The sequence below is a fragment of the Triturus cristatus genome, chromosome 3_2 (assembly GCF_964204655.1).
Source record: "Triturus cristatus chromosome 3_2, aTriCri1.1, whole genome shotgun sequence".
Taxonomy (NCBI): Eukaryota; Metazoa; Chordata; class Amphibia; order Caudata; family Salamandridae; genus Triturus; species Triturus cristatus.
In genome coordinates, this window is record NC_140584.1 from 528,078,648 (window position 1) to 528,099,845 (window position 21,198).

General features: G+C 43.3%; 1 protein-coding gene across 2 annotated transcripts in view; it reads right to left on the minus strand.

Moving 5' to 3' along the window:
* Nucleotides 1–21,198, minus strand: part of SPON1 (spondin 1) — a 1,174,735-nt gene that overhangs the window by 713,748 nt on the left and 439,789 nt on the right. For both annotated transcript variants that reach the window (XM_085648231.1, XM_085648230.1), the window contains exon 5: nt 3,201–3,323. In XM_085648231.1, coding sequence (XP_085504357.1) covers nt 3,201–3,323 — 123 coding nt within the window. The remainder of the gene's footprint in view (nt 1–3,200; nt 3,324–21,198) is intronic.

Genomic DNA, 21,198 nt, shown 5'->3' on the forward strand with positions numbered 1-21,198 from the left:
CAGATCAGGCTTCCAGTAATCCAGTGCTAATCCGTTCAGTAGTTGTTGAGAAATTTAAGGGAGAAAATAAGGATATCTACGATCACGTCTAACAATAAGTTCCTGATTAATCCTGAATGCACGTGCCAACAGGAATGCCATGATTGGCTGGCCACAGCCTGAGCAGAGAGTTGTGATTGCCATTCTAGTTTATCTGGACAGTCCTCATGGCTGAAATAAAATGGTAGGACTTGAGGTAAGGGGTCATATTTGGATGCGTTGTGACCCTATGGGAAACATATAATGATGTTTCAGGGACTCTATGTATAATGTGTCCCACAAGAAGTTTTTTTTTTCACGCGCGATATTTACAAATTCAGCATGACCTTCACTGTGCCCGCCTGAGGAATGCCGCTATGAATTCATAGATAATACGTCTTGACAAATTTGTGAATATTACTGAAAACATTAAAAAAATATGTTTATACACCCACCCACAGTTTCACTTAGGCACTCACACACCCACTCAGCCACCCGCTCTGAGACTGATGCTCCCAATGAGAGATGCACTCAGATATTCATGAAGCCACTCACAGACCCACTCAGATACTCATACACTCACTCACAGACCCAATATGAGACCCATGCACCCACTTACAGACCCTCTCAGACACGCACTCACCCACTCAAAAACCTATGCATCCACTTAAAGACTCATTCATAGACTCACACACCAACCCATAGATAAACTCTGACTTTTATGCATCCAGTCACAGAATCAGTCAGACACTTATGCATCCACTTACACAACCACTTAGTGATTCACACACTCAGTCACAGACCCACTCTGAGAGTGACACATCAACTCAAAGATCCAGTCACTTATTACCTCACTCAGAGACCCACTTATATTCTCATGCATTCACTCAGAGACCAATGCAAACCACTCACAGACTCATTCAAACACTGATGCACCCACTCACAGGCCCACTCAGAGACTCACATACCCAATCACACACCCACTCAGAGATGGACGTGTCCACTGAAAGACCCACTCAGACACTGATATACCTACTCACATACCCAGTCATACACTCACACACCCACTCATAGACCCACTCAGAAACATATGCACACATGCAGAGACTCACTCAGAGACTCACCCACCCACCCCCAGATCCACTCTGACTTACATGCACCCAGTCACAGACTCACTCAGAGACTCATACTCCTACTCACAGATCCAATCAGAGACTCATGGATCCTGTCACAGACCTACTTAAAGCTCATAGACCCACTCAGAGAGCTACTGTAACACTCACACACTCATTGAAAGACTGTCTCAAAACTTCACCCACCCACTCACAGACACACTCAGAGACTGATGCATTCACTCACAGATCTACCCAGACACTCTTGCACTCACTCAGGGCCCCAGTCACATTCTCATGCACTCACTGAGATACCCATACAGACACTCACAAAGTCTCTCACGACCCATTGAAATGCTGAGTCAGTCACTCACAGACCCACTCAAACACTCATACATGCACTCAGAGACTCACTCAGAGACTTGAGTGTCTACTCAGACACTGATGCATCCAGTCACAGGCCAAGTCATAGACTCATGCACCCAATCACACACTGACACAGAGACTCATGTACTGACACACAGACCCTTTCTGAGACTCATGTGCCCACTCCCATACTCAGTCAGAGACTCAGAAACTCATTGAGAGAGCCACTCAGACACTGACATACCCACTCACAGACTCAGTCATACACTTACACATCGACCTATAGACCCACTGAGATACTTAAGCACCCACTGAAAAACTCACTCAGAGACTCACACACCCACTCACAGACCCACTCTGAGTCTCATGCAACCACTCACAGACTCACTCAAAGACTCACTCAAAGACTCCTACTCCTACTCACAGACCCAATGAGAGACCCATGCATCCACTCACAGACCCACTTACACACATACACCCACTCACAAAGACTGACACACCCACTCATAGATCCACTTAGACACTCACTCAGAGACCCACTCATATTCTCATGCACTCACTCACAGACCCAAACACTCGTGCACCCAGTCACAGACCCAATCAGACACTCAGACACACACTCACGCACCCAGTCACAAATCTCACTCAAACACTCATACACACTGTTACAGACACATTCAGAGACTCACAAATGTTTTATAGGTTATTTACATAGTGATGTATCTAGTGCAATGGCTAAAATCAATTATATAGTTATAAATTTGTAATGTGCTGGTGGCTATTAAATGTCTGCTTTTGTTTTGCGATTTTGCTATGTATTCGCAAATGTCATCACATTATCGTGAAGATCTGAAAGAAGAGCCTTTGTGTTCATTGCGTGTGTATGACAGCTACACATAAGACCGGATTTAGAGTTTCAGGCTGCTGAGAAACACCCTGTTGCCTTTGTCTGTAAAGTGAACTCCATCACTTCTATAGATTTCATGCATGTCAAAATGGAGGTGGTTGTTTTGGATACATTCCATGTTATGGTCTCTGAGGAATGCAGAAGCAGTTTTATTAACATGTTTCCTGACTTTGCCAATCTGTGGACAGAATTGGTTAGATCACTTCTATTTCTTCACTGAAAAAAACAAAGGTTACAGGGACATTATAGTTAGGAAAAAGAATTTCAAAAAACAAGACCAACCACCTGAATATCAATGAGGTTGATCCATTGGCTACCAACTGGAAATCTCAAAATATGTCAAAGACACATTTGTACATTGGTGTTTGCGACTACCAAATAATGAATCACAAAACTTTGCCATTTGGTAATCTGAAGAGATTACCTATTTACATCTGGCCCCCCTGTTTTGATTTTGCGCTCGAGTGATTTAACACAAATAAAACCTGAATAAATAATGCTTGTGAAATTCTAGATTTTCTCATAGAAGTACCCCTCATGCCGAATGTTGGACACAATGGGTATACATTTCACAGTAATTGCAAAAATCACAGGTAGTTTACATGGATAAATGCAATACGACATACTCCCCTGATATTTTCTAAATATTTTATTATATGTATCTGAAGCGTAAGGAATAGGTATAAAAAGATTTTGAGTCCAAACAGATAAGAGGTTGCATTTGCTTCACTGTTTTCTCTTTGCATCTCTGTGCTGTTGTTCCGTAGTAATTAACTCTTTACACCCAGTTTACTTACTTGGATAGTCCTTGGGATGTGACTTCTCTGACCAGTTACCATAAAATGTCAGTCTGTATTTTGCATTTCCACATGCACAGCAGTCTAGGATAGGTCTTTCAGTCCCATCTTCCGAAGATGGATCTATAAAACAAAGCATGGTTTGTGGGTGTGTTTAAAAAGCCAACAAGTGACAGTAAAACATTTGTACCAATGCATTTTGGAATTAGAGAAACATTTATTTTGTCCCAAAAATAAAACAACATGTTTTCAGACTGATCTACAGATGCATAAAAACAAAACGAGTCAAATGATTACATTTTAAAAGCTGTAGCAGTTTGTGCTTTCAACCCAATATATGTTGTGTTTCTTACTTGTGAAACTACATTGGCATAATATGAATAACTCCTATGGCTGATTAGGTCAATTTACACTTCAACATAATTAATTATTTTCCTCTGCAAATTGTGAGTATTTTATATGTAAATTCAGAAAAACTAATATGAGGATTGCCAAATGTAAAAGCCATATTTATGTGATAAGGGAGATATTGTGGCAAGTCGTGTAAGGGACAGGCCCATTTGCATTACTGTAGATTCAGCTTTTTGAGCTGTCTGTGATTTTTTTTACAGACAGCACAACTAAAGTGGATGTTAATTTACTCACAATACATATGATGGGGTAGGTTATTTTGTATAATTCGAGTACAAAACAAAACTCGTTTTAAATTGTGTATTCTCTTTCAATGTGTGTTATTTTGGTGAGGCAGGGCAATAACACAGGTTCCTGCTGCCCCTGTGGTGGTGTACCCTTGGGGGAAGGGGGGGCATTCAGCTCAAGACCTTTACATTGATGTGACCAATGTGAAAATTAAGGAGCTTAACCACCTTTTGGAGGAAGGCACACCATTTCGCTTTACACCGCTGAGGTGCATCAGTAACAACGGACATTGTGCCCTGAGGTGGGATTGTGTCGTTTGTACGGATTGGCCAAACCGATGGAGCAGAAAGGAGCCCGACATGGATGCAGTCCTTATCCAGACTTTTCAGTATAAGTCTGAAAGGCTCTAATCACAATCACATTCGGGCTATCCTGTCACCCGCTTCAGCTTTTGGCTGCCCCCAAATGTTTTCCTCATTGAATGGGCTGCGACAGGTAAGGGCCCGGTGCCCGCCTCACTTCTTCTCAGGGGGAAACTTTAGGCCGTTGGAGTGGTTGGACTCAAGGCCTTCTTGCCATCTCTCTGTCCACATAGGTGGCAAAAATTAAACAAATGACCAAGATTACAGTGTTATTAACTAATTTTGATCATGCTAAGATTCCACTGCGTTATACCGTTATACAGATAGTGCAAGTGAAGGAAGAGTTCCTTGGCCGGAGTATGATGGCTCAGTGGGCTAATAACACCACTGCAGGAACTTGAGTTTGACTTAAGATCTGAGATTTGAATCCTTGCTGGTCCATTGGGCCTTACATCATTTTGAGGCCAATAAAATGAAACCAATGTACAGGGCAAACATAAACTTCTGTTGTTCAGCAGCATCGAGATATCCAGCAGGGTATACAGGTACTTGTCAAATAAACATGCTAAATTATGTAGCAGAACAAGCCTAAAAGCTGAATTCCTTAATAAGGAACATCAAAACTGGTGCTCAGTGAGGGCTGGTCGTGCACCCCTGTGCTGCGGTGCTCCGATGGCTTTAGTGCTCGTGCTTTCATGTATTGATGTTCAAGCACACTATTGGACTAAAGTGCAAACTCGGCTTCGCTTTGACAATACTGTTGTTGACCCTGTGACACCTTACTTCGCATCCTCTATGAGCTCTGATTACTGTATGTGCTGATAATTACCTTATAAATCTCCCTTTAAGGCTGAAAAAACGACACTTGTCTGATTCAACTAGGGAGTTCCTACACCATCTTTGACTGTGTAACCTTAGAAACAGAAGGCTTTTCTTCTATTATTTCTTAGTTGAATGTATACACTCTTTTCGCTACCTTCATTTTTGAACTCGACACCCTTTCGAGCACATTACACAGTACGATATATACAAGATACCTACAACTGAAAATATTTCATTTTATTTGTGGTATAGGGTGTCAATGTCTTGATTTTCAAGCAACATTCATTGCTATTTTTATAATTAATGTTCATAACACATTCTCATACACGATGTAAATGAGTACAGCATAAACCACTCTTTTAATATCAATTGCTTCCCTTTTCAGGATTATGGAAGCTTGAGGTGGTTTGCAATAAGAATGGCGAAAGGTACTTGTTTGAGCGATATTGTCCATGCGGAAGGGCACTTCCAGCTTGGAGTGACCAGAGTGTCATCAGAGGAACTGATGTGAAGCACAGAGCCCTTTCCACCAATTCTTGCTCTATTGAAATGCACTGTAGGGAACGCCTGGGTTGGGGGGAACCGATGCAAGGGGTGATAAGAGATTTTAGTCAAAATATAAATCGTTTATTGTTGATTTCCCATATTAGTTTTAGGAGTTGTGGTTAGTCTTGAGGTAATTTCCTCCGATGAAAAATGCTGATCAATTGTTGGAATTTGATGAACCTCCTTTGAAAGGAAACAGTTTTCTCCCACAATTTTCCCTTGGAACCCCTGGTTCTCCAGAAGCCAAAAAGCAAACTCAAGAAATAATTCACAAATATCTAAGTCATCTGAGTCAACCAGTAACTCGCGTCCTGTCTTGGAGGGGGCCGCTGACTCTCTCTTCATTTCAGAAAGTGCAGCAGTAAGGCTGGGCAAAGTGCAGCAGGAGCAAAATGCAGCCTGCTCTCTTCTTAAATAAATAATGTTTCAGACAAGAAGCCTTAAATATACAATTCATACACAAAGACTCTAAAAAAACAATTTTCTTCCTACGAATCTCAATGATATGTCTCAATGGTATGACTGCAATTGTGGTTCAGCTTTCTGATTCACAATTCCACTTACTACAGGGTCAAAATAAAACCCCTATTTCAGTGTCCAGGGTCTGACATAAAGTTCAGAACTGCTTCTGCTAAACAGTCAATGCAGTGATACTACCACCTCGAGCACAGGAGGTGAACAGACACCATTTTGATTTTGCTACAGAGAGTTTTTCATTCGAAACAGTTTGCCTGTGCATATATGGGCCCTGCATTAGGGGAAGCATTTGTCTGGCCGGTCCGCCATGTCGTGGCAGGATACTGAAAGTGCCAGCATGAAAGTAAGGGTACACTGCAAAACTGTGTTTTCTATATCCACCTGCCAAAATACTGTATCCAGAATATCTGCTACCACAATCTCAAGAAGGTATGTATCTAGAGTTTGGTTTAGATTTTTTATGCTTAACTTTTAACCCCATATCTATGCCTCGTTAGTAAATATATATATCTTCAGACTACATAGATGTAAAGTATGCACATGGACTCTACTTCAGATAGAATTAGAAAAGAGTATGAAATGAAAATCAAAAGTACTAACAAACCTCCAGAGATATTTTCAGAGAGAAGACATGCATGCTCCTTTATGGCGCCATTGCATATGTGCTTAAAGGGCATCATGTCTCATATGGCTTCATCTGGCTTGAGCAAGGATATTCCTTCACATAGCAATTTCAAATCACAAAGCGTGCTCTAGACAAGAGTCCTCAATGCAATAAATTGTAGGAGTTTTCTTGTTCAGGCTTTGGAAAGAGCAAGGTGCATTTTGGTGTCATGTAAATTAAGATAAAATGATTTGAACACTGCGTGCAAATGCCAGTTCTCTTCAGGCGAGTCTCTTCTAAATTAGGGCCAGTTTTGAAATATTTTATTGCACGCTTTCCCTTTCCAAAGGTCGTAGAATAATGTAATGTCTATTAAGTAAAATACTTCGAACGGTTTCATAAAGAGCACAGATGCCAATCATTCTCAATTTCGATTCAGAATATTGCAAACTTGTTGAATGGAGATGGTGGGGCTGCAAAGCCATGGGCATAATATTGGGAAAGTTGTTGAAACTGGCGGTAGTAGAGAAACAAAATGCATTGGTCAGAAATACAGTTGATAAAGACCAAAGAATTGTAAGTGCTGAAATACGTGTTGAAATAAATATTATGTACTCATGCAATATGCATTACTCTAACATATAAGTACATATACATATAACATGTAAGTGCCAAAAGCATATTTCTTGATGGCCTTCCAAAAAGTGCTGATACTGCTCCAGATTTTTTAATTTTCCATACCTTGAATTCTGATATGATCTGAAGCTTTGGGGCTGTTCACTGTAAAGCCCCTCTGTTTCTTTGAAGTGCACATGGAAATCGTTTGCAAAGTAGCACACGTGCAAGGGTGCCTTCGATTTCACCCATTTAAAAATGGAGAAACCCCAGTCAGTACTGCAAACTTTGCGCCAACTGCAATATTAAATCATAAAATGTCTAACCACAAATCGGTGTTAGTGGTTACTCAGTAACCATTCGTATATCTGGACAAATGGAAGTTGGGATGAGAGATGCAGACACCAGTTAACAGAGGAAGATGTGCCTAACATAGGCCAAGAGGGATTAATTTACTCAGCTATTTGACTGGACAAGTGCCTAAGTACAGACAATCCTACATATGGCAGCGAAAGGACAATCTCAGGGGGCCACGCATACATTTTGTAACTTTTTTGGGGAACCTGCCATTTTGCATTACCCCCTTAAAAAAAGGTGTCCATATTATGCAAGCAAGGTAAGTGTAAGCTACACAAAATCCTTGGGCAGCAGCCTGAAGTATCGAACATGAGACAAAGGTGGGCTCCACCATATGTAAACTGTCATTTGCTTCACATAACCCTCATTCTGTGACTTTACTATTTAGATCATGTGAGGTGGGTTCTCGTAGTCTGAAACTGTAAGTTCTAAGATGGGTAGCTGCAGTCTCAATATTCTATGGGCGCCATGGTATGAGCTGTCCATAAAATGAAAGATCTTGCAATGCTCTTGTAAGACATTGGGTTATTGATTGAAATGGGTGGAAACACCTCTAAGAAATCAACCACCATCCTTGTCAGGGTGAACCACAAAAGTCTCTATAACAACCAGCTTTATTAAAAAAAATAGAGCAAAATTAAATTAATAAAATGAGATCTGAATAACAAAATTCCAATCAGCAGAACAGGATATGTGTAATTTCAAAGTTGTATTTACATTTGGGGGCATATGTATCAACATCACCATTTGCGATTCTCAAATAGCGATTTTTAAAGAATCGCTATTTGAGAATTGCACAACGGGATGTATTTAAAAAATTGCAAACTTTTTGCGATTTCTTAAAATTCCTTAATTGCGATTAGCAAATTGCGAAATCGCAATTAAGGAATACCTGCCCATTCATTTCTATGGGCCAGGAGACCCATAGGAATGAATGGGAAGTAATTCTCAAATAGCGAATTCGCAATTTGCTAATCGCTATTTGAGAATAATTTCAAAGGTGCAAGGGTGTCATGATGACACCCTGATGCACCCCTGAAATGAGCATGTGTGTGCATATGGCGCACATACATGCCCTAAGGGCATGTATGAGCGTCACGTGGCACTTTTCAAAATTAAAAATAGTGCATTTTGAAAGGAAATCGCAAATTACCACCAACTGGAAGTTGGTGGTAATTTGCGATTTCTTAAGGATAATTCGCACAACTTGGGTGCTTTTTACATTTCATTTAAGAAATCGCAATTTGCGATTTCTTAAATGCTTACGCAAAATTAAGAAATCGCTAAATTAGCAATTCCTTAATTTTGCGATGGGATTTTGCCTAATACATCCCGTTTTGCGAATTTTTAATCGCAAACGCTGTATTTTGCGAATCGCAGCGTTTGCGATTAAAAATTTGCTTGATACATATGCCCCTTAGTGTCTAAAAGCACATAGCCCCACTTGCAGTCAGTGCTAGATCAGGGGAGAGTCATAGGTTCAGGCTGAATGTAATGGAGCTGGTTAAAGGGACCGGGCTAGTCCTGCTGAGAGAGTAACCTTCTCAAACTCTGGCGTGAAGAGTTCCATTGGCGGACAGTCATTGCTATAGTGTGAAGAGCAGGCCGGCCGGTGTAGGAAGTCATTGCTGTAACGTTAAGTGCACATCTTACGTTGCTGGTCTCCACTGAAGATGCTGTGGTTCAAAAGTATGGGTTCACCGAAGCTTCGCGTTACTGGCCGTCACAGGCTACAGAGTCTCAGTCGCGAAGAGCTCAAGGCTTCAGGATTTCACCTTTATTTCTAAAAGTAGCTCACCTGATGCTAGCCAAGGGGCCAGGGCTTGTGGAGGGACCTTTTGAGGATCAGGAACTCACTCCAGCAGAGACCAGAAGGGCTCAGGGCAGGTCCAGTTGCAGGGCCAAGCAGGTCCAGTGCAGGAGGTCAGTCTGAACAGTTGTAGGGAGGCCTCTGGAACTGGTTCGGTCCCTGCAGCTCAGACAGGTCAGCCAACTGACTGTTTGAGTTGAGGCTTCTAGAGGCAATCCAGTTAGTTACCCACCTAAAGTGAGAATACCGAATAGATGACATTTTGACTCAAGATCAGACAAAAACTGGTCAACCTAGCCACATCTACATAGCAATTTTATGTTCCCCAATAATCAATATCACTTCCTATCTGACACAATTGTTAGCTCCAGGATCAACCTTTCCTGGTACACTAGCCACTTGCCATCCTTCTCTTAATTTTCTAATTCTGAACAACCTGCTTTGATTTCCTGGGCTAAGGATATCGCAAGTGGGACTCCTTTTTATCATGGGTGACCATCACCAGCCCCACAAACAGGCCATGGCATAAATGATTGTTGCTGGGTAGTAACCAGGGGTGGTTGGTCCATAGAGAGTGCCAGAGCACAGCCCCACTAACTTTATCAGGCATAAATAGAGAAGTTGCGTGTTGCACCTACGGCAGCAGAAATGAAAACAAATGAACTGACACACCAGTCACTTTGAGTGCTTTCATGTCTGTGTGCTAGCAGCGCTAAGTGAGCATGTCACAGGAAATGGGTAAGGTTTTCAGCAGAGTTCTGGGGATTGTGCATGTTTGAGGGGCACTAAACATACCGAGACGCTTTTTGGTATGTTATAAAAAAGTCGGGACTCCGGTGTGTGGCATTCACTGTAACTGATGTAGATGCATTTCCATGTTTCACTCACCCTAAAATCATGTTATTTGTCGGTTACCATGCACCAATAACTAATCATGGGACATACACTGACTTTCAAACCAGAGGACCTCGGTTTTAACCCCAGCGCCCCTTCTTGCCGGAATTGTGTGATTCCAGGCAAATGCTCTGCTTCAAGTTCTATTATGAACACTGAGAGGTGATTCAGTTTACACTGAATAGAAACATTAGTTCTAGTACAGTTTGATTTTTTGTGCACCATTTTTATTCAAGATATCTACAAGTAAAGATGCCCACAAAATCAAACAAGCATTGGCATAGCCAATAGGTCTCACACTTTTGGGACCTTATAAGTGTTTAGCCATGCAACAGTTGATGTTATTGCACCAAGGATATTGTGCTGCATAACTAAATACTTCTAAGGTCCCAAAAGCGAGACCTATTGGCTATGCCAATGCTTGTTTTCTTTCATGGTTTGTATTAATGTTTTGCTAAAAGGAAGTGCCATTTCCTCACAGCACTCTCTCGGATCAATGCAGTGCGCTCTTACCATCCAGTTATACAAAAATAACACTTTAAATAAGTTCTTCTCAATGCAGTTGGATAATATGCCTATGTGACCTTGCTTAATGTAACTGGGGCTCGTGTTTAACGCTCCAAAACCTTTGCGTCTAGTTGGCGCTATATACAATTGCAACAAAAAAAAAAATCCACATTAAAAAACACTACATGTTGTAGCACCCAGGAAAATGTGTCTTTAATAGAATTGAAAATTCTTGACGAGATAGCTAGGATTGTTTTTTTAAACCTGGCGCGAATGCATTAATCCACTGAGTTACCAGACCTGGATACAAGTATGGGCAGAGCCAACAGGTCTGGACATGGTAACCCTGAGTGTTTTTTAAAAATTTTTTTAAAAAAAATTTCAAATTAAAAATGCTGTCTTCCAAAGGTGGTGTGCCTATGTATGCACATGCCAAACAAATGAGACATCACAATTTTTTTTTTTTAAGTGAACTAAACGCAGAAATGAAAGCGAGATTGGTCATCAGCCCTGCCACTGACGTGGACTTAGTTTTAGGCAGATGTGCAAAAGTCCATGAGGAAAATGCCATCATTCACAGTGAAGAGAGCCAGTGGCTGAAGTGGGCTCATCTACTGCACCATGTTGAGGTCAGCGGAAGCACAATGGATCATGGTGGAGTTCCACAGAAGCTGAGACTGGCCCAAGGTATGGTGGGTAGGTTTAGCAGTGCTCAATTTGTAACAAATAATAAGCTCTCACGAGGGGGCCACTGCAGCTGCACCACACAATGCCCCTGACATGCTGCTAATAATAGTAACAACACAACTACTCACCATCACACTCCTATAAGTGGGATAATTTGGACTATTCCAGGCCCTCAATGCAATAAGAATGGTTTAGGCGACAGGTAAGAGTCATTTTTAATGTATATTGGATTAGTAATTAACTGTTGTTCTGGTCATCTTTAAATTAGCTAAACAGCACCACCTTCTGCCAGACTGTCACAAGTGCCCCTTGACAATTAAGTGCAGTGCCGAGCGCCGGTAACCACCGGCACAAATTAAGCACTGAGATTTAGCCAGCCAGCAAACACAGTGGGGGGTGTAGAGAGCAGCACCAGAGAAGCAGAGACCCTGAAATCCCACTGTTAGAACTAAGACTTTTTAGATACTGGGATAAAATAAAATATCTGTGCAGTTTACAAATGTCTACTTTAAACAGTGTCCATGCCTTCTCCACCACTTGCTGAGCATAGTGGGGCTCGTTGATTTCCACATTTGGGTTATGCTAAGGCGAGCGGCCAACAGGAGGTGGGTAATCAGTTTTTCCCAACAGGGTGGTCATTGGTTAAGGGCCCTGGTCGTCGGGGTATCCCAGTAGGATCACTAGTTGCTGTTGTGGAACAGTGGTATGTGTTATGGCATGTATGTGTGATAGTGTGTCCTACCAGAAAGCTTGGATGTGGGGGCATAGCCATTGTGTGTGTAGCAAGGTAGCTTGCTTTCCGCAGCCCTACCAACATATGTCTGAGCTGCAGAACATCTTCTGTAGGGGTGAGGTACCATTGTGTAAGCAGTTTGTAAGTGGCACACACACATGGAGGACATAACAGCCCAACAACAACAACAACAATGACATTTATAGAGCGCGCTACTCACCCGCAAGGGTCTCAAGGCGCTGGGGGGGGGAGGGAGGGGTGGTGCTGCTACTGCTCGAAGAGCCAGGTCTTGAGGTGTTTCCTGAAGGTGCGATGGTCCTGGGTCAGTCGTAGGTGGGCGGGGAGGGAGTTCCATGTCTTGGCGGCCAGGTAGGAGAATGATCTTCCTCCGGTGGTGGTTCTGCGAATCTGTGGGATGGTGGCGAGGGCGAGGCTGGCGGATCGGAGCTGGTGGGTGGCAATGTAGAACGTGAGGCGGTTGTTGAGGTATGTGGGGCCCATGTCGTGGAGAGCCTTGTGTGCGTGGGTGAGGAGCCTGAATGTGATTCTCTTGCTGACGGGGAGCCAGTGCAGGTCTCTCAGGTGGGCGGAGATGTGGCTGTGGCGGGGGATGTCCAGGATGAGTTGTGCCGAGGCGTTCTGGATGCGTTGGAGTCTTTTCTGTAGTTTGGCTGTGGTTCCAGCGTAGTGGGCGTTCCCGTAGTCCAGTCGGCTGGTGACGAGGGCCTGGGTGACCGTCTTTCTGGGTTCAGTGGGGATCCACTGGAAGATCTTACGGAGCATGCGCAGGGTGTTGAAACATGATGACGAGACGGCGTTGACTTGTTTGGTCATCGTGAGGGAGGAGTCCAGGATGAAGCCCAGGTTGCGTGCGTGGTCCGTGGTGTTGGGGGCGGTTCCTAGTGCCGGGGGCCACCAGGAGTCGTCCCAGGTGGAGGGGGATGATCCGAGGATGAGGACTTCCGTCTTGTCTGAGTTCAGTTTCAGACGGCTGAGCTTCATCCAATCCGCAACTTCTTTCATTCCTTCCTGGAAGTTGGCTCTGGCGGTGGCGGGGTCGTTGGCGAGGGAGAGTATCAGCTGGGTGTCGTCAGCATAGGAGATGATGTTTAGGTTGTGTTGGCGTGCGATGGCTGCGAGGGGGGTCATGTAGACATTGAAGAGGGTGGGGCTGAGCGAGGATCCTTGGGGGACGCCGCAGACGATCTTGGTGGCTGCTGATCGGAAGGGAGGGAGGCGGACTCTCTGCGTTCTGTCTGAGAGGAAGGAGGTGATCCAGTCCAGAGCTTTTCCTTGGATTCCGGCGTGGTGGAGGCGGGTTGTAAGGGTGCGGTGGCAGACTGTGTCGAATGCGGCCGATAGGTCGAGGAGGATGAGGGCAGCAGTCTCTCCGTTGTCGAGCAGGGACCTGATGTCGTCGGTGGCTGCGATGAGGGCGGTCTCGGTGCTGTGGTTCGCTCGGAAGCCAGACTGCGATTGGTCGAGGGAGCCGTTTGTCTCGAGGAATGCGGTCAGCTATTTGTTGACCGTCTTCTCGATGACTGGCGGGAAAAGGGAGGAGCGAGATGGGGCGAAAATTTTTGAGGTCCGTGGCGTCCGCGGTAGGTTTTTTCAGGAGGGCGTTTATCACCACATGCTTCCAGCTCTCCGTGAAGGTGGCCGAAACGAAGGAGCTGTTGATGATGTTCCGCAGTTGGGGTGCGATGATGGAGTCGGCTTTGTTGAAGATGTGGTGTGGACAGGGGTCGGCTGGGGAGCCAGAGTGGATGGTGTTCATCACGTGGGTGGTGTCCTCAGTGCTGATGGGGGTCCAGGTGCAGAGGGTGGTGGTGGGGGGCGTTGGTTCGGTGGTTGGGTGCGTGGTCTGGGTGCCGAAGTTGTTGTGTATGTCAGCGATCTTGTGGTGGAAGAACAAGGCCAGTGAATCGCAGAGGTCTTGCAAAGGCGTGATGTCGTTGTTGCCCTCTGCCAGATAGTGTTCCACATGTTTTCTGAGATGTTAGTCTCTAGGTCTCTTTTGTCATATAGGTGTGTGTCTTGTAAGGGCGTAGTTCCTGAATGTATTTGTAGAGTAATGAGATGCCCTTACATCTCATGTTGTTACTAAAAATGGATTCTATGTACGTGTCTTCTCTGCATAGCTCATCTTAGAGCTGCCTCCATCCCACCCAGTGAAGAGCTTGTGTCAGCCTAAAGGCCTCTTCTGCCCAACCAGAGCTTTCGGACTACAACATCCCACTACTGTAAGTCACCATTGTCAAAACATTATTTTAGAAGTGGGTGATATCCTGGTTCCAGGCTAGAAATCTTGGATCTGACATTGCAGACGGGAAGTCAGGGTTGTTGAGTAACGATGTAAAGGGGAAGGAGTAGGTAAGAAAGACTTTTTTTGCAAAGGATCTATTGACAATGATCTAATAGCTTCTTTGTCGTAGCTAGAAGGGCTTGGGATACCGTTCGAGTTGAGGATGGGAGTCTTTGTAAATTTTAGAGTAGAATGGTAGAAAATACCAGTTCGATCTGTACCCATGGGAAATGGTCCTGGTTGTAACTCCAATCCAAGTCTGGGCATATCTGCGCTGCACTGACATAAGTGATAGTATCCAGGAAACCCAGACCTCCCTCTGCTGTGGGTGGTTAAAGAGTTGCAAGCTCAACTCTTGGGGATTTTCCCTTCCATAGGAATTCTAGCATTTTTTGCCTGATTAGTTTGTTTTGATCTGGGTATCGTGAGAGGGATTGTCAGTCAGGTGTAGAGCACCCAAGGCATACAATTCATTTTCAGGCTATTTAGCCTGCCCATCCATGAGATTTCAGGTTTGCGCCAAGTACAGTGAGTGCAGGTGTGATATTGTTGTCGAATAGTGTCTCTGTGCAGGTGGTTCTACCCAGTGTTTGTCTGAGTTTGGCATGCAACAGCGGTTATTCCATGGATCCTCTTCTAGTACTGATTTCAGGCAGATCCTGACATTAATGTATTCTTCCAAGACTAGTCAAAAATATTTTTGACTACTAGTATCAGCAGAAATGAGGACCTGGTGTGGAAATTCCCAAAACAAAGGCACAAGAGAGAGAGCCTTCCTCACTCAGATGTCTTTTAACTTGAGCTGACTGCCCCAATGTGCGCTAATTTATTAATAGCCAAGTAAAAGAACAGAATGTGTAGTTTGTGGAGATGCATTAAACTCCTGATTTCTGTTGTTTCCTAATTGATCAAAAAACCATCTTCGTCACAACATGTAACAGGTGAAACTATGTGACATGGAAAATAATCCATACACATAAATCATGCAGATTGATGCTGTCACACTCTTCTAGACTACTAGTGGCTCGAATGAATAATAACATTTTTTTTAGCAAAAAACAAAAACACCATTGTGTTTCTGGTAGGGAAACCTCTTCCACTGCATCTGAATTTAGTCAGAAATCCATCGCACCTTTTAGTCTGATTCTCTTTCCACGTAGGCTTCTTGCCATCCCACATCACCAAAAGACATTTGTGATCACAGAAGGCTGCTTAAAATTAAAATATATGTTTGCTTTCATCATATGCTTGCTGGTCAACAGGCGAGAAAGTATTCCAGGGATGAAGTCGGGCGCCAGAGCCTTTGCTCGCTCGGCTGTCACTAATTGCATGCAATGATATCAATGACCCGATAATTGCAGACCGAGTGGCAGTGAAGTGGAAAACATCATTTTGAGGCAGAGTTCATCTCCTCGTGGCCGGGCTTCACAGCCAACCGCCTTAATGCCAAATGACAGCCCACTAGAAAGGAGAAAACGTGCAATTTCTGGGATACTGGTCTCAATGCGCCAGACATCATTTTCTTTTGACCAGGAAGGCTCAGAAGTTCCCCCACAAATGGGTGGCAGTCAGTTTGCACATCAGATGAACCCAGTTTCTTTGATGAGAGGCGTCAGACATAGAGGAACATTCAAGAACAAGTTTCCGTGCATTTGCTTAAATGATAAAAGACAAGTCTTCTCCTCTTTTTGCTCTAGATGAGGCACTACAAACATGAATTTGTTGTAAAACGCATATATTTTAGGAGTCCTGTAGCTCTGTATTAGGCTAATGCACAGAAGGCCCCTTGTCAGTTTCTGAAAATGCATATAGATAAAAACTGTGTACGATATTTTCGTCCATGCTTTGACTGCATGTAAAACAATGACTGCGTTCTTTCATATGACACCCCTGCGGACAGAGAAGGGCTACGTACACATTTCCTTCTGTAATACAATCTACCCCTACATGAGAACCTGACAGTACTGCCTTGGTTGGGGTCAGTGGATACAAACCAAAGCCACGAAACAATGTGTGTGGTCTGGACAAACATACCAGCGGATAACCTCGCCATTAGAAGCAACACATTTAGGGCTAGCTTGGGAACCTGAAGCTGTGCAGGTAACGGAGGATGCCAACAGAGCACGCGAGGAGTCAAAACTACTCTTTCGCAGCGGAAAGTGGACAACGGCTGAATCTGGCTGGCAATGTTTACCTGGAAACAAATGACGGACACGAATGAGTCTTTCCCACGGGCAACAAAAACAAGCGCGGCAGGTTGCCGGCAGCAGGGGGAGGCCGCGCCAGCAGGGGGAAGAGCGATTCCCTTGCGAGAGCGAGAATTGCTACAATATGGCAGCGCTCGCTCCCGCAAGTGAATCTCCAGACATGCACACGTTGTCATTGAAGGCAATGGAACGCGTGCACGTTTTTGGCTGAATAGCTATAGGTCTTTTTGCCTACGCAGCGCATGCGCGCTGCGTAGGCGAGACCTAAATATATGTGCCCTTTCCAAGCAGACTTGTCTTCACTTCAAAGGCGTAGCTTCCCTATTCCTACTGCTACCGCTGCACCAACCATTCTTACCTCTCTTTCAGCAAGAAACTGAAAACATTTTTCCTTTATCAGTGCAGGTATATCAACAGATTAATTTGTCAGTGCATGAACTCCTTGATTTCTACACACCAGTGCTTAATTTGAGCCCGTGGTTTCCAATGCTCAGCACCGACTCTTAATTGTCAGCACCGGCATTTATGACAGTCTGGATATGGTGGCACTGTCAATCGAATTTAGAGATAAGGACTACAGCTGTTTATTAATTCAATAGACAATAAAAAACATACTAATACCTACCACCCATGGCGTTTTTATAGCTTTGGGAGCCTGGAATTGTCACACTTCTAAGAGTGTGATGATTAGCAGTGTGTTTGTGCTGTAATTGGCAGCGCTGGCAGAGGCAACGGGTGGTACAAGCTGCAGTGGCCTCCTCACAAGGGCCTTGGCACTTAATTTTTTACAAAGTAAGCACTGTTACACGTTCTACCTAATACCCTAAATTAAATAATATTAACAAAAATATATTAAAAAGCTAAATTCAGGCTTGGAAAAGATATTCAAAGATATAATAGAAATCTGAGCCAACAGCCTGAGATTTACAAGCTTTTAGATCACTTGTTCTAAATGTACAGGAAAGGGCAGTGATGCCATACCAGTGGGAAATACAGGCCTATAGGAATGAATGGGAAATTGCGTGCGCAATTTGCGAGTACCAAATGGTACTCACAAATTGCTCATGCAATTTCAAGGGTGCAAGGGTGTCAAAAGGACATCCTGTTGCACCCCTGAAATTGATCTGTGCACAAATGTTACGCACACACATGTCTCAAGGACATGTGTGTGTGTAACCTACAACTTTGAAAAATGCACTTTAGTGCATTTTTCAAAGTTTTTGCAAATTACCATGAAGTTCAACTTCATGGTAATTTGCGCACCCTAGTAGTGAAATCGCTACTTCAAAGTGGTTCTTGCATTGCATTGAAGGAATCACAAAATACGATTCCTTAAATGCAATTGCAATTTGAGAACTCACAATTAATTGTGAATTCTCAAATTGCGAGTGCCTTGACCCTTGATGCACCGCAAAAGCTAATTTTGCAATCGCAACCGGCCGATTTTTGCGAATCGCACCGTTTGCGATCGCAAAAACTTTGATGCATGTGCCAGAAAATGTTTTTTGTTACCTTCTTCAAGGAAAATCAGCCTTACAAAGATGAAAGGCTGAGTGGATAAGGCTGGATTCATAGATTTGTCATGCTAGTACAATAGTCCCCTGAGCTACTAGACCCGGCTTGTAAATTAAATAAATATAATGTCCACTTTTTTTTTTAACAAACTTTATTGATTTTCTAAACATTACAACTTCGTGCTTACGCATTAGACAGTAATATAAGTTCGGCAATATGTCTCAGACGTATTCTAAAGGTTGGAGTATATAACCAATAATGTTGTTGGGACATCTACTGCATGTATGTATTGAATAATGTACACATTCCCGTGTATTACACCGGCTAGCGGGTCAGTCCTGTTTACAACTTTAAAAAGTATGTACATTGCAGTATAAGCATCAACCCTAACCAGTCTTAAAACAAACAAAAAACAATATTAACCTAATCCTAATTCGCCCCACCCCACACCCTGCAGAATCAGTTCTGCATATTGTCCTTCTCTGTTACGTACAGCGACACAATAGAGATAAAAAAAAAATGCTGAATGGCTTATTACATACTGTATATATCTGACACATACTACAACATTCCCACGTCCTGATCAAGTAACGACGAACACGGTGATGGGTTAACAGTGCAGTTATTCTTGCGTTTGTACCTCCGCTGCTATAAACGCTTCTAATATCACATTCCATTCCAACAATATAGGTTTTTTTCATAGACCCCTTTGTTCTTCTCTCTGTAGTTCCACACCCTCAGCTCTGCCCCATCTAACCACTTCATTATACCACTCCAGTGTTGTTGGTGGTTTCTTTGCTTTCCAGCGCATTGTTATGGTACGTTTAGCTAAGATTAGTGTCAAGTTAACAAATTTGTAGGCGGGATTTCTGGTTTTGGTTTTAGCGCTTAGACCTAGAATGTAATATTCTAATGACACTTCTCTTCGCTCTGAAACCACTGCATATAATATAGCCTGTATTGTGGACCAATATTGTATCAATTTCGGGCAGGCCCATAACATATGAATCAAGCTAGCGTTAGTTTCTTGACAACGTGGGCATACATCTGCTATGTCCGGAAACATGAGATGTGTTCTGTGAGGGGTTAAATAAGCCTGATGTAGAATCATAAATTGAATAAATTTAAACTTTGGATTACGCAACACCTTTCTCGGGTATTCAAGAATATTACCCCATTTCTTGTCTGTAATAGCCCTTCCTATGTCTGCAGTCCACTTATCACTAAGAGCCTGCAGTGGTACCGCTGTATTTACTCTAATCCCATGAGATAACCATTTGGTTAAATGAGTTCCATTCCCCATTAGGTATTGCAAGTGCACCAATTCATGTGTTGAAGGTTCAGCTCCCGCGGGCGCCCAAGTGTTTCAGACATATCTTGCTATGTTTGCATATTGAAGGAATAATGTATTCGGCACTCCCTGTTCCCTCACAAATGTGGCGTGGTCCATCATTGTACCATCTGCAAATAACATTCCCACCGTGTCCACACCTGCCTCTGCCCAAATGGATATGCGCTTTTGTGTCACTGTCCCTACCGGCAAAGGAGTACCCATTAATGGGATATTTGGAGCATATGGAGTCTTTCCTTTTGTGTAGCGTAGTGCCCTTCTCCAATACAATAATGACACTCTCAGCAGTGGAAGTGTATTTGGTGGTTTCCTACTGTTTGGTAACAAAAGTGTGTAGAGGGCCCCCCTTCCCCAATGACATTGTGACATATCAATCTCTTGTAGGTTACGTCCTGCGATCCAGTACACCAGCAGTTGTAGCTGTCCTGCATAACAATATGCCCTAAAGTCCGGGACTCCCATTCCCCCTTGTTTAGCATCTAGCTGAAGTTTTGACAATCCTATCCTACGTCTTCCGGTCCCCCATATCAACTCCACCAGCAAGGTGTCCAGTATTTTAAATACCTGCATGGGAATCACAATTGGCAAATTCGTGAAATAGTAAAGTAACCTAGGGAGCATCCCCATTTTGGCAATAGCGACCCTACTCGTCACCGATAGCAGCAAGGATGTCCAACATTTTATTTGTGATTTTAATGTAATGATTGCCCACATTATGTTACCATCTAATAAATTCTCTGGTTCCCTATAGACATTGATACCAAGATACCTGAAAGTATCTGTTGCTGTTTTGAATGTCCAAGGACCAAAGTGCAATGGATCAGACTGTGTATGGGTAGCAAATTTATATGCATAGGATTTGGTGTTGTTTGTAGAGAGCCCCGACAAGGATTGAAACACTTGAAAAACAGTGGGGATTGGTGCGTGATCACTTCAAAGATTTTCAAAATAGAGTATAATGTCATCTGCATTCACAGAGATGATATGTGCCTCATTTCCTATGCAAATACCCTGTTGTATCGCCAGTGTGCGGATCTTGAGAAGAAGCGGTTCTAGGGCAAGAATAAGTACTAGGGTGAAAGCGGGCATCCTTGCCTCGTACCTCTCGCCACATTATATTGTTGTGAGATATGAATTCCCATATGCGCACGTGCTGTGGGTTTAGTATATAGGAGGGCAATCCATTTCGTGAATATATCTGGAATTCCGTATTTTGGGAGAGTACGAAACATGTAGTTCCAATGTATGAAATCAAATGCCTGACGCAGGACTAGTGATATGCATCCCCATGTGTTCGTATCAGTATGGGATCGGGTCATTAGCTAGTGTAACCTACGAATATTTAAAGCCATGCACTTGCCCGGCACAAACCCGCACTGATCCATGTATATTAATTGTGGAATGAATGGTTGGATTATATTAGCCAATTATTTACTTAATATCTTGTAATCTGTATTTAATAATGATAGGGGCCTGTATCCTGACATATCCGTACTATCTCTACCTGGTTTTAGCAGCGAAACCACTATTGCTTGAAGTGTAGTGTGCAGCAGTATGCCGGAGTCCA